This window comes from Lolium rigidum, chromosome 4, assembly GCF_022539505.1.
Source record: "Lolium rigidum isolate FL_2022 chromosome 4, APGP_CSIRO_Lrig_0.1, whole genome shotgun sequence".
NCBI classification, from domain to species: domain Eukaryota; kingdom Viridiplantae; phylum Streptophyta; class Magnoliopsida; order Poales; family Poaceae; genus Lolium; species Lolium rigidum.
Genome location: NC_061511.1, coordinates 241,070,991 through 241,082,131, shown reverse-complemented (window position 1 = coordinate 241,082,131; position 11,141 = coordinate 241,070,991). Strand labels below are relative to the sequence as shown.

Sequence of the window (11,141 nt, the reverse complement as noted above, 5' to 3'; positions counted from 1 at the left end):
CGGTTCTAAATCCGGTTTAGACTCTCCTAGACGTATACGGAAACTACGACGCACACGACGTCTTGCCGACGTCGAGAGTGATTAGTTCTAACAATCACCCCCTAAGCACGATGTGCTCGTCTTCACAGCTTGGACGCCGATCCTTCGTCGCATCTCCAAGAACTTCAGTCGACCTAAAGACTTGGTCAGAATATCTACAAGCTGATCATTGGTGCGAACGTAGTTGACTTCAATCTTGCTCTCCTCTACACACTCCCGTATATAGTGATACCTCGTATCAATGTGCTTACTCCTGTCATGGTGCACCGGATTCTTGCACAAAGAGATTGTAGACTTGTTGTCAACATTAAGCACCACCCGTTCCGCTTCCTCGTTCATGAGGTCACCGAGTAGCCTTCCTAGCCACACACCTTGACACGCCGCGGTTGCAGCTGCTATATACTCAGCTTCACAGGAAGATAATGCAGCTACCTTTTGCTTCTGTGATAGCCAACTTACGATGCTATTTCCAAGGAAATATGCCACGCCCGAGGTACTCTTACGGTCGTCAACATCGCCTGCCATGTCGCTGTCACTATAGCCAAGTATCTTCACCTTCCCTTCTCCTTCAAATAGACAATACCATAGTCAGTTATCCCTTTGATGTACCTGAGTATATGCTTCACCGCTGCCCAATGTTCCATTGTGGGTGCTTCCATGTAGCGACTCACAATGCCAACGGAATAGGCTAAGTCTGGTCTTGTGTTCACGAGATACCTCAAACTTCCGACCACACTCCTATACTCCGTTGCATCAACCGCGGGTGCTTCGCTCTTCTTGCTTAGTTTAAGCCGAGGTTCCATTGGAACTTGAGTTGGATTGCAATCTTCCATGCCACAATTCTCGAGTATCTTCTTCGCATATGCCTCCTGGCATAGTGTGATCTCACCCAGCTTTTGTTGCACCTCGATCCCAAGATAGTAGATCAACAAGCCTAGATCACTCATCTTGAATAACTCCTTCATCTATAGCTTGAACTTAGCAATCTCCTCCTCATCCGCTCCGGTTATCAATAGGTCGTCGACATAGATGCCAACTAGAAGACGATCCCTTCCTTGTCCTCGCTTATACATAGCATGCTCCAGTGGGCTCTTCTCGAATCCGAGAGAGATCAATGTACGATCAAGCTTGATGTTCCACGCCCGAGGGGCCTGCCGTAGCCCGTACAACGCCTTGTGTAGCTTCAATACCTTGTGTTCCTCTCCTCGCTTGACGAATCCCGGTGGTTGCTTCACATAGACTTCTTCTTCCAACTCCCCATTCAAAAACGCGGATTTCACATCCATATGATGCAACTTCCAAGATTCTTGAGCTACGAGAGCGATAATTAATCTTACCGATTCCATCCTTGCAACGGGAGCGAACACTTCTTCGAAATCCACACCTTGCTCTTGCACGTAGCCCTTGGCCACTAGCCTTGCTTTGTGTTTCACCAAATTCCCTTCGGCATCCTTCTTGATTTTGTACACCCACTTGAGCCCTATGGCCTTTTGGCCGTTGGGTAGATCGACAAGCTTCCATGTATTGTTGTCACGGATCGACACCAACTCCTCATCCATAGCACGACGCCAACACTCCTCCGTGTTTGCGTCCTCGAACTTCGTCGGCTCCTCGGTGAATAAACACCGACCTTGTCCTCTCCCTCGCCCACGCGTTGTGCGAAGGGTCTCCGGCGGATAGAATTCCAGTACACTTCGGAATTTTTCCGGAGTCGGCGGCCGTCTCCGTTCCGTTGCAGTAGAAGGAGACGCCGGAGCTGACGTACTCGCGCTAGCTTCTGCATCGGCAGAACCTTCACGAGCTGACGAGCTGCCTGCTGGCGACGTACAATCGTCGCGCGTGTACGGTACTGAACTGGAACGTCCTGGCGATTTGCTGGAGCCGCTAATCCCTCCTCCTGGACTAGTGTGTGCAGCAGATGAGCCACCAGCGCTAGCTTCTGGCTCACGTCCTGGCGAAACAGCAGCTCCACGCCCGCCTGATGGAGATCCTCCTGGCCCGTCTGACCAGCTTGGGCTGCTGCAGCGTGCGCTCCCGCGCGGAGACTCAGAGCGAGCGCTCGCGTTCGCGTTTCCTGCTGAACTGGTCTGGCTCGCGTCTCCCGCCGAGCTGCTGCTGCTCGCGCCAGGTGCAGCGCTGCTGCTGCTTGCGTCCGGACCTGAATCTTCTCCGGCGCGTGAATCGCCACGAGACGCCGTTTCTTGATCATCTACATGTGAATCACTGTAAACCACAGTAAAAATTTCGTCCGAAATTGACTGTATCGGTTCCGCGGAGCCCCAATTCCATGATTTCTCCTCCTCGAAGACGACGTCGCGTGTCACCACCAACTGTTTATTCCCTGGATTGTACGCGCGATACGCCTTCGAACCGGCTTCATAGCCGATCATGACCATTGGAGTACTTCGATCCGCCAACTTGCTAGTATGCCCGGATACCGTCTTCACATGCGCCACGCACCCGAAAGTGCGAAGATGATCAACCGAGGGCTTGCGTCTGTACCATGCTTCGTACGGAGTCATACCAACCACGCTCTTAGTTGGTGCCCTGTTCAGTAGATAGACGGCCGTCGTGACCGCCTCGCCCCAAAACCTGCCCGGCACGCCTTTGCTTTTCATCATGTTACGTGCCATGGCCACCACGGTTTGGTTCCTTCTCTCCACAACACCGTTTTGCTGCGGTGAATATGGCGCGGTAAGGTACCGCTGGATCCCATGAGCTTAACAAAACGCCTTGAATTCATTGGATTTGAACTCCCCACCCCGATCGGTACGGAGGGCCTTCAACTTTGCCTCGGACTCCACCTCGGCTGCCATCTTCACAATCCCGAACGCTTGCAAAGCTTGATCCTTACTCTTCAGCAACACAACCCACATGTATCTACTGAAGTCGTCGACGATGAGCAAAAAGTACTTGTTCCCGGCGGGGGTCGCCGGCGTGATTGGTCCGCATAAGTCTCCATGCACCAACTCAAGAACCTTACTTGCTCGATATTGTCCCTCCCTTGGAAACGGGGCTCGCCTTTGCTTCCCGATGAGACAACCGTCGCACACCTGCTCAACATGATCAACACACGGTAAGCCACGTACCATCTCCTTCTGTCCAAGTTGTCGTAGAGCCTGGAAATTAAGATGCCCGTAGCGCGCGTGCCACCTCCACGCCGAGTCTTCCATGCTTGACATCAAGCATACCGGATCCACCCGATCCAGGTTGAGGATGTAGAGGCGATTCCTCGCCCTCTCCACCTTCATGATGAGTTGCCTTTGACGATCATACCCCCATAAGAACTCGTCCTCGATCACGATCTTGCATCCACGCTCCGCGAGCTGACCAATACTGATGATATTGCTCTTCAACTTGGGGATATAGTACACATCCGTGAGTACCTTGTGACCGCCGTTCTTCAACTCAAAAAGGACAGTACCTCGCCCTGCTATCCCAACGGTCGATCCATCGCCGAATCGAACCGTTCCTCCCACCGAGAGGTCTAGCTCAGAGAACTGAGCCTTGTCGCCAGTCATGTGGTTGCTTGCGCCTGTGTCGAGGTACCAGACATGCCTCGCTGTCCTCATCCTCGCCTTGTCATGAAGGAAAACCTTGTCTTCCTCGAGCGTGACGATCTCCCTAGCAGGCACATGCGGAGTTGATCCAACATTGTCCATCAACTCGCATACTTCGAGCATCAACATCATTGGTCCATCATCTCCTTCCTTCGCCAAGAGAGCCTTCTTCTCCGGAGCGTTGCGACACTCCGATTTGAAGTGACCGAGCTGGTTGCAATTATGGCAGCGAAGATTCTTTTTATTGAACTTCTTCTTCGGCTTCTTCGGCTTCTCATCCGACTTCTTCGCCGGGCGGGAGGCTTCTTGATAACCACCACTGCTTGATGCTCCATTGCTCTTCTTCTCTCTTGCGGCCATTGCCTGCCACTGGGCGCGCGTAAGCATCACGTGCTCCTCCACTTTTGCTTCGCCGCCGTAGGTGATCTTCATCCTCTCATCATGCGCCTTGAACCGTCCGACCAAATCGTCCATCGTGAGAGTCTTGAGATCGACGCACTGCTCGATCGCCGAAACAACGGGCAAGTAACGCGGCGACGCCGCGCGTAGGAAACGCCGTACGATCGAGATCTCCTCGAGCTTCTCGTCCAGCGCGCGAATCCCATTGACCAATGTAGCGACCCTCGAAGCGAAGGCGCCCACCTTCTCATCTACTCCCATCTCCAGGTTCTCGTACTGCTTCTGCAAGGTTTGTAGGGCCGCCTCGCGGACGCGCTCGTGACCAAGATTTAGCGTCTTGATCGTCTCCCACGCCTCCTTTGCAGATTTCTTCGAGATCAGGTGCTGCTTCACGTCCATCGGCATCACCGAGCAGATGACCGTGAGTGCCTGTCGGTCCTTGCGGTACATCGGCGCGCCCTTCTTGAACTCGTCGCCGCCGGGATCGACAGCCTCCCAGACTTCGTTGGACTCGAGCGCCCACATCATCGTGGTCGCCCACACCGTGTAGTTGTCGCGGATGTGCTGCGGATACTGCGTCGACACCAGCGCTGCGGCGCCGGAAGACTCGCCCACTTCCTTCATCATGACCTCCCGTTACTAGGAGATCCTCCACGAGGCTCTGATACCAATTATTGGCGCAGCCCCAATACGCCGTCGAGTACGGTCCGACGACGATCAACGATGAAGACTTCCCGGCGAGACGACGACCTGCACACACGAACACACAAGCCTCCGCGACTGCCGTACGTAATCAGCTAGCTCAAGCTGTAGCTTGATCGATCTGTAGAATCAACTAGCTACTCATGTAACTCACACAGGAAAAACACGATGTATAGCACAAGGTGCGTGTCGCACCTTTGATTGTATTGATTCTCGATGTGGTGGTTTACAAGTGCTGGTTACACGTATACTTATACACGGCTAACCTGACTCCTCCTACTCGGTGGTGTACTCAGCGTCCAACACGGTACAAACCCAACACGACGCCGACCCGGTTCTAAATCCGGTTTAGACTCTCCTAGACGTATACGGAAACTACGACGCACACGACGTCTTGCCGACGTCGAGAGTGATTAGTTCTAACATGGGAAATACTTGTTGTTGGTTAAGGAACATCTGCAAGACTTGCTAGTTTGATTTACCTTACATTTACTGCACCTTTTCAGTTTACTTTCTATCTTAGGTTGTGTCGATGGATGAAAATAGGTTAGGGTTGAGGTTTCACCTGCAACTATGTATATATGGGATAAAGATAAAGTAAAGGATATTCATGTATATATGTCATTTATTTAGAAACTATCTTGGATTTTGAAGCTAATCCTGATCTACGTTTCTTCTTATTTTCAGCTGAAGACTTAGAGGACGGTGACAACAGCACATTTCTTTATGGTTGAGATTCGGTCCCATGATTCTGTTGCTGGTTTGAAGCCGATTCGGACGGCCATGACCAAGGTGTGCCTCTCTTCCCACCCTGCTAACTGATTTCTATAGATAAATTTGTGATGGTTCATGTCCATCTAATTTTACACTCTGCCATTCTGGTTCAGGTGTATTTCGAGGAAGATAATGAAGTTCTTATTGCTTGGTATCTAATGTATTTTGGTTCAGATGCTCATATGTGCTTGTCTAATGATTTTACCAATTACATGCTACTGGTGGCGCTCGAGGTGGCTCTAAACCATCTATGCATGTATCGCCATCATCCTTCTGTCGAGGTGGCGCTCGATCCCTATTGAATCTCTATCTATCTCCCTTTTGGCCGGTTCTACGAATCCACCATTTCCCAATTTCCTTGGTTCTTGTGGTGCAAATGCGGCTCCTGGACACCATCTTACTGATGTGCTAATAAATCTCAAAACTCACAAGATAACATGTAATGACTTCCACAAACTAACGTCCTATTTGGGAATATGTTCACATAAGAGTTGAATTGTCTTTTTTATTTGCAACGTTTAAATTTTTTGCAACATTTAGAAGTGTGCATGCTATCTAATATGTGGTATTCATGTTTGGGATAAATTATGGCTCTAGAGAAATATTATTTTTCTATTCGCTGGTCAGGAATAAGCTATCATGGCAGACAGTTCAAAAGATTAGTCAGGAAAGGATTAATTTTATATTTACTAGCACTACCTGTCATGGGTATTAACTTATGCATATGTATCTATTTGAGCTAATTGTATTTTTTTCTAATGCTCTTTTTTTGGAGTCTCCTAGATTTACAAGTCGCGACATGGAGAAGTTTACCACTATATGTGGGATGTTATGACGTTGCCGCTCCGATCAAAGGAACTATCTTAGGTGCATACTCAGATAATATTATTTTTGAATTAATGTTCTATTTATTTATGGTTATGCATATAGTAGATGCATCATTAGTATTGTTTGAAGTATCTGTATTCAGGTTTAGTATTTTGGTTCACATACTGACACCCTGACATGGAAAGAGCAACTGAAAAATTTGAGCACCACATACTGACATCGTGAAGCCACTCATTTCAGGTGAGGACATGTAGTCTATGTTGTGTTTTATTTGGCGTCTCTAACTGTATACTACTTGGATTTTGAGCCTAAATATATTTCTGTTATTTAATATATATAAGTGCATATGTATATTTATTTATTAGGTTTGATATTCCATTGTAGCCAATAGCGAGAAGTTTGGGCTTTGCCTCCTCTGTTACTTATCTACTACATTGGATGGAAGACGTACTACTAGAATAGTGGCTTTTTATTCTTTTGCAAGTCAGAAAATATGGTAAAACTATTCAAGCTCGGTCTGGCCAGGTAATAACACCTGCATAATACCCATGTTTGTTCATAGTTATATGTGCTCAATATGTTTTTCTTCATGGTTTACTCTACTCACACACCAGCCCTTTCCATCCCTCGCTTAGGATCTGATGTAACCACTGGAACCATCTAACATCTCTTCATCTGATAAGAGGTGACCTCTTTTCTTTGGGAAAACCAGTTTTTATGTAGACGACTATAGAGTATACCCCACGGAGCACTAGCTTGATCTAAGTTCATTTTAACTACTCCGAGAACCATGCAACCATCACAGAAAGGTTTGTTGGATCCGCTGTCCAAGAAGAAAAACTAACCACCTCCGTGTTGTAGTGATAGCAGGTATACAGTTAAGCTACACTGTGCGGGCCAGCCTAATTCCAATTCTGCGTAGGAGTATTGTGTTTTCGATTACGTGTTGGCCATCGGTGTTACTCTTGTGTCATTCGCATGCTTTGGACTACAAAGGTAACGATCCTTTGGAGTTCGGTTTATGTACTAAGGTAAAATAGTGTTAGTGGTTTTCCATTAAAATATTGACTTAGTATTTTAAAGGTGATATTTTAAGAACATGTAAAGCTTCACCGGATCAATTCAAGTTATATATAGTTTCTGCTATTTGGCTCAGGGTCGCGATGCTTGCTCCTACATTGTATCTTTCTATCACTAATGCAATGTAGGGTGTCTTGCATTTTTTTAATCGCCGTCCGCCTTTGCTATGTTCCGGTGGTTTACCGTGTGTTTTCCCTCGATTTCGCCGTGCTATGTGGCTTTCTCGTGTGTTATTCCCAAATTTCACCGTGTTCCTGGACTTTGCCATCCGTCTTACGGACCATACGACAACTGCCATCTCTTCCGTGTTCCGGGCCATGCAACACACGACAAAGTGGCAGCCACACGGCAGCGACATTTTTTCTGGTACTGAATATCCCTCCCTTGACCCCATGGAAGACAGGGAATTTATATTGCGATGGGACGATAATAGAAAATTTTCATATGATTATCAATTCTTGGTGGACAGTTTACATGTCTGTAACGAAACAATGAACCAACGAAAAAAAGAACCGGGGGAGAGAAAAATGAAGTAACTGTTTTACAGTAATAATCTACACGGGAAAAAAACATGGTCACAAATCAAAAGAGTTGGTATGCCAACCGGTACTTCCACGGCCAACTAATGGTTCTCCACGGAGCACTTCTTCCTGATCTCGCCCTGGCTTCCAGTGAGCACGTCGGTGTTGCCCATCTTTACCATGGAGACGGCAAAGTCGGCGAAGAACTCGTCCTTGAATGCGCCGGTGGCATGGCGCAGGATGTAGGCGCGGGTGAAGGCGTCGGTGAGGAGGGCGCCGTCGGAGTGGAAAAGGCCCCTCCGCTTGCTGACGAGCTTGAAGTAGTCGAGGTCGAAGGTCTTGAAGCTCCCGGGGTCCATCTCCACGAGCGTTGTGTTGTCGTTGAGGCTGGCGCACTTGCTCTTCAGCTTGGCCATGTAGAAAGGCTCCAGCGTGGGGTCGATGTCACTGGGGTTGACCCTGCCGGTGAAGTTGTAGAGACGGTCGGAGAAGGAGAAGCAGTGAGACGTCCCGATCGTGTGTGCGGCTGAAGCAGAGACAGAACATCCATGTGAATTGTTAGAAGACCATTTACAGTATTATTGGTGTAAAGCTTAGGTGGAAATATCGTCAATTACCTGAGAGGACGACGAGGTCCTTGATGTCAAGGTTTTTGGCGGCGAAGAGCTGGGTGAGCACGGTGATGTTAGCGGTGGGAGGGGGCAGTGCGTCTGTCTCGTTGGAGATGGACACGCTGCCGTCTCGCCGGCCCAAAGGAACTTCCCAGAATGGCCCCTTGCTCTGGAGAAGAAAAACAACGACAGCAGCATTGAGGATTTTGCTTCGTCAGGCACGTACCGCCATTTGCGAAGTTGCGTACTACTCACCAGCCATACAGCGTCCCTGGCAATGAGCGTGAGCACGTCTGCACAGGAGACTGTGTCGGGGCAGGCCTTCTCAACGGCGGCCTTCACCCTCTCCACGAAGTCGAAGCCGCGCAGCGTCTGGTTAGGCAGCGCGTCTTTCTCCGCCGTCTTGTTCGCCGAGTCCAGCAGAACCGAGCCGTCGCACCCCTGCATATACATTCATCCACGTTAGACGCTGGTCACGAACCTGCACACACACACACACACACACACACACACACACACACACACACACACACACACACACACACACACACACGTGAGACAACGAATGCAGACGAACCCTGACGAAGCAGTCGTGGAAGTGCATTCTGAGGAGCGGCGCGGCGAGGCTGGGCGCGAGGGAGAGCGCCCTGACCATCTCCTTCCGGACGACCTCCTCCACGCTGGGGCACGACTCACTGTAGAACTTCTCGTGCAGCTGCGCATGCGCGCAAGACGCCGCCACCGCCGCGAGCAGCAGCGCCACCATGACACCCCTCGTCGCCATTGTTAGAAGCCAATAACTTAGCTTCTTCCTTGGTACTGAAAGGACGACGGTGGCTAGACAAGGTAGCTAATCGAGGGAAGCTTGAACTGCTGCTGCTGCTGCTGCTGAATGGGCGCCGAGGAAATTTATAGAGCAGGGCTGTGCCGACGCCTGCTTGTGGTAGGCTGTCTCGCGAAGCAGCAGGTAAGTTTGCATGGTTTAGTGAGTTGTCCCTACCCTTGTTTGCACTTCGTGGAATCTTTGCCATGCCAGGTACACTGGCGGCTACACCGTATGTATAATGGAGGTGGCAGGGCCATCCAGCCTGCAGACGGAACCACCTCACATCAGCTCATAATTAATTTTGTGAGTTGTGATTAAAAAGGAGAGTAAATTCATTCGTTGCCAATAGTTTAAATCGACAACGGCTCCGGGCACAGGTCAATTCCACCTACCGGTAGTTCGCTGAGATGGAGATCTCACAATCCTTATATTGTACCGGTACTCGTTCTATTTTTTCGAAATTCCCTATAAAAGAAAAAAACAGCAAAAAAAGAAGGTCTTAATTTCTATTTGAGTTTAGAGGAACCATGATGCTATCGTCCCACATATCTATACTTATGTGTTTATGAGTAGTTGAGTACTGTCTTTACCGCTGAACTCATCACAGCATCCTTGAACCCGATCATTGTCGGGCCTAGGTTACCTCAAGGCCAAGTAAAGTACAATATATTACTGCTTCCAATCACGGCACACACAAAAGACACTTCCATCGATGGCTAATTGCTGCAAATGATTAAATTTAAAAGGTTGCTTACATTTTGCCGACATATAATTATAACAATGTGTTTCCTCAAAGTTTGCACAAACGAGTTCAACTATAATGATACAACTTACAATATATTTATACCAATATTGCTTAAATTATGAAAATGAATTTATAGGGCTATTTTTTTACCAAGTTTGGACCATGTTAGGTTGGGACTTACGAGTTTAGACTTTAGACAGGCTTATTTGAGCTTGGACCGGCCCAATGATTATACATTACCACTCTATCATTTACAGAGTCATTTCTTTATGCTTCTAGGGCAGCTTATCGAGAAAAAACCCAAACCGAAAAGAACTAGTTCCTCTGCCCATAATATAAGATAACAGGGACGGAGGGGTATATCTTATTTTTTCAAAATGGGCAATCAAGCCTCGGCCGGCGTCTGTATCAAAGGGATGCACACAACCTTTTATTGCATAGTTTCGAATTTAGTTTAACAGTGAAGCAAGAGAATCTTACAATTCATGAGTTACACAAAGTTGACACATGAATCAACCAACGAACAACGCATACAATGTGCCTCTAAGCATCATGTATCCTAATGGTTGCCGCCAGCTAGCCTGGTTGAAGATAGTTTGTATGACCCCCATCAACCGATTGCATCCAATATTCAAATGTTCCCGCTGATTCGCAGGAAGAAGGTACAACCATATGTGGATCCTAGATAACCATCAAGTAATTTGGGACAACATTCTTGTCAAAATCATCATCGTTTTGGCAATTCCAAATTGCCCAAACTAGAGCACAAACTCCCACACGAATTTGAGCCTTCACTTTCTTATCAACACCATTCAGTAGTTCCCAAACATATTAATAATATTAGCTAGGGAATAAATATTAAAAATAAAATGAAGAACTCTTCAAACTGATCTCTCAAAATAACAAGAGATAAAAAGGTGTTCAATGGATTCATGTGCATCACAGAACACACATTTTGTACAACCGGTCCAAGGTCTTTAATTATATTATCCTTAGTAAGTAGCTCCTCCCTACTCAAGAACCACATAAAAGTCTTAATTTTCGGTGGTACTTTCA

At 47.9% G+C, this 11,141-nt stretch overlaps 1 protein-coding gene across 1 annotated transcript; it reads right to left on the bottom strand.

Moving 5' to 3' along the window:
* Positions 1–7,966: 7,966 nt before the first annotated feature.
* LOC124650000 (peroxidase 1-like) lies at positions 7,967–9,298 on the bottom strand. The gene is made up of 4 exons (XM_047189568.1): positions 9,092–9,298; positions 8,770–8,955; positions 8,521–8,683; positions 7,967–8,429 (listed from the first exon to the last, which is right to left on the bottom strand). The coding sequence occupies exons 1-4, from the start codon at positions 9,296–9,298 to the stop codon at positions 8,005–8,007; spliced, it is 981 nt and encodes a 326-aa protein (XP_047045524.1). The 3' UTR covers positions 7,967–8,004.
* Between the last annotated feature and the right edge of the window lie 1,843 nt (positions 9,299–11,141).

Coding starts and splice junctions, on each gene's coding strand:
- LOC124650000 (XM_047189568.1), bottom strand. CDS start 9,298: ATGGCGACGAGGGGTGTCATGGTGGCGCTGCTGCTCGCGGCGGTGGCG. Junction 8,956..9,091: donor TCCACGACTGCTTCGTCAGG/GTTCGTCTGCAT, acceptor ATGTATATGCAG/GGGTGCGACGGCTCGGTTCT. Junction 8,684..8,769: donor CCAGGGACGCTGTATGGCTG/GTGAGTAGTACG, acceptor TTTCTTCTCCAG/AGCAAGGGGCCATTCTGGGA.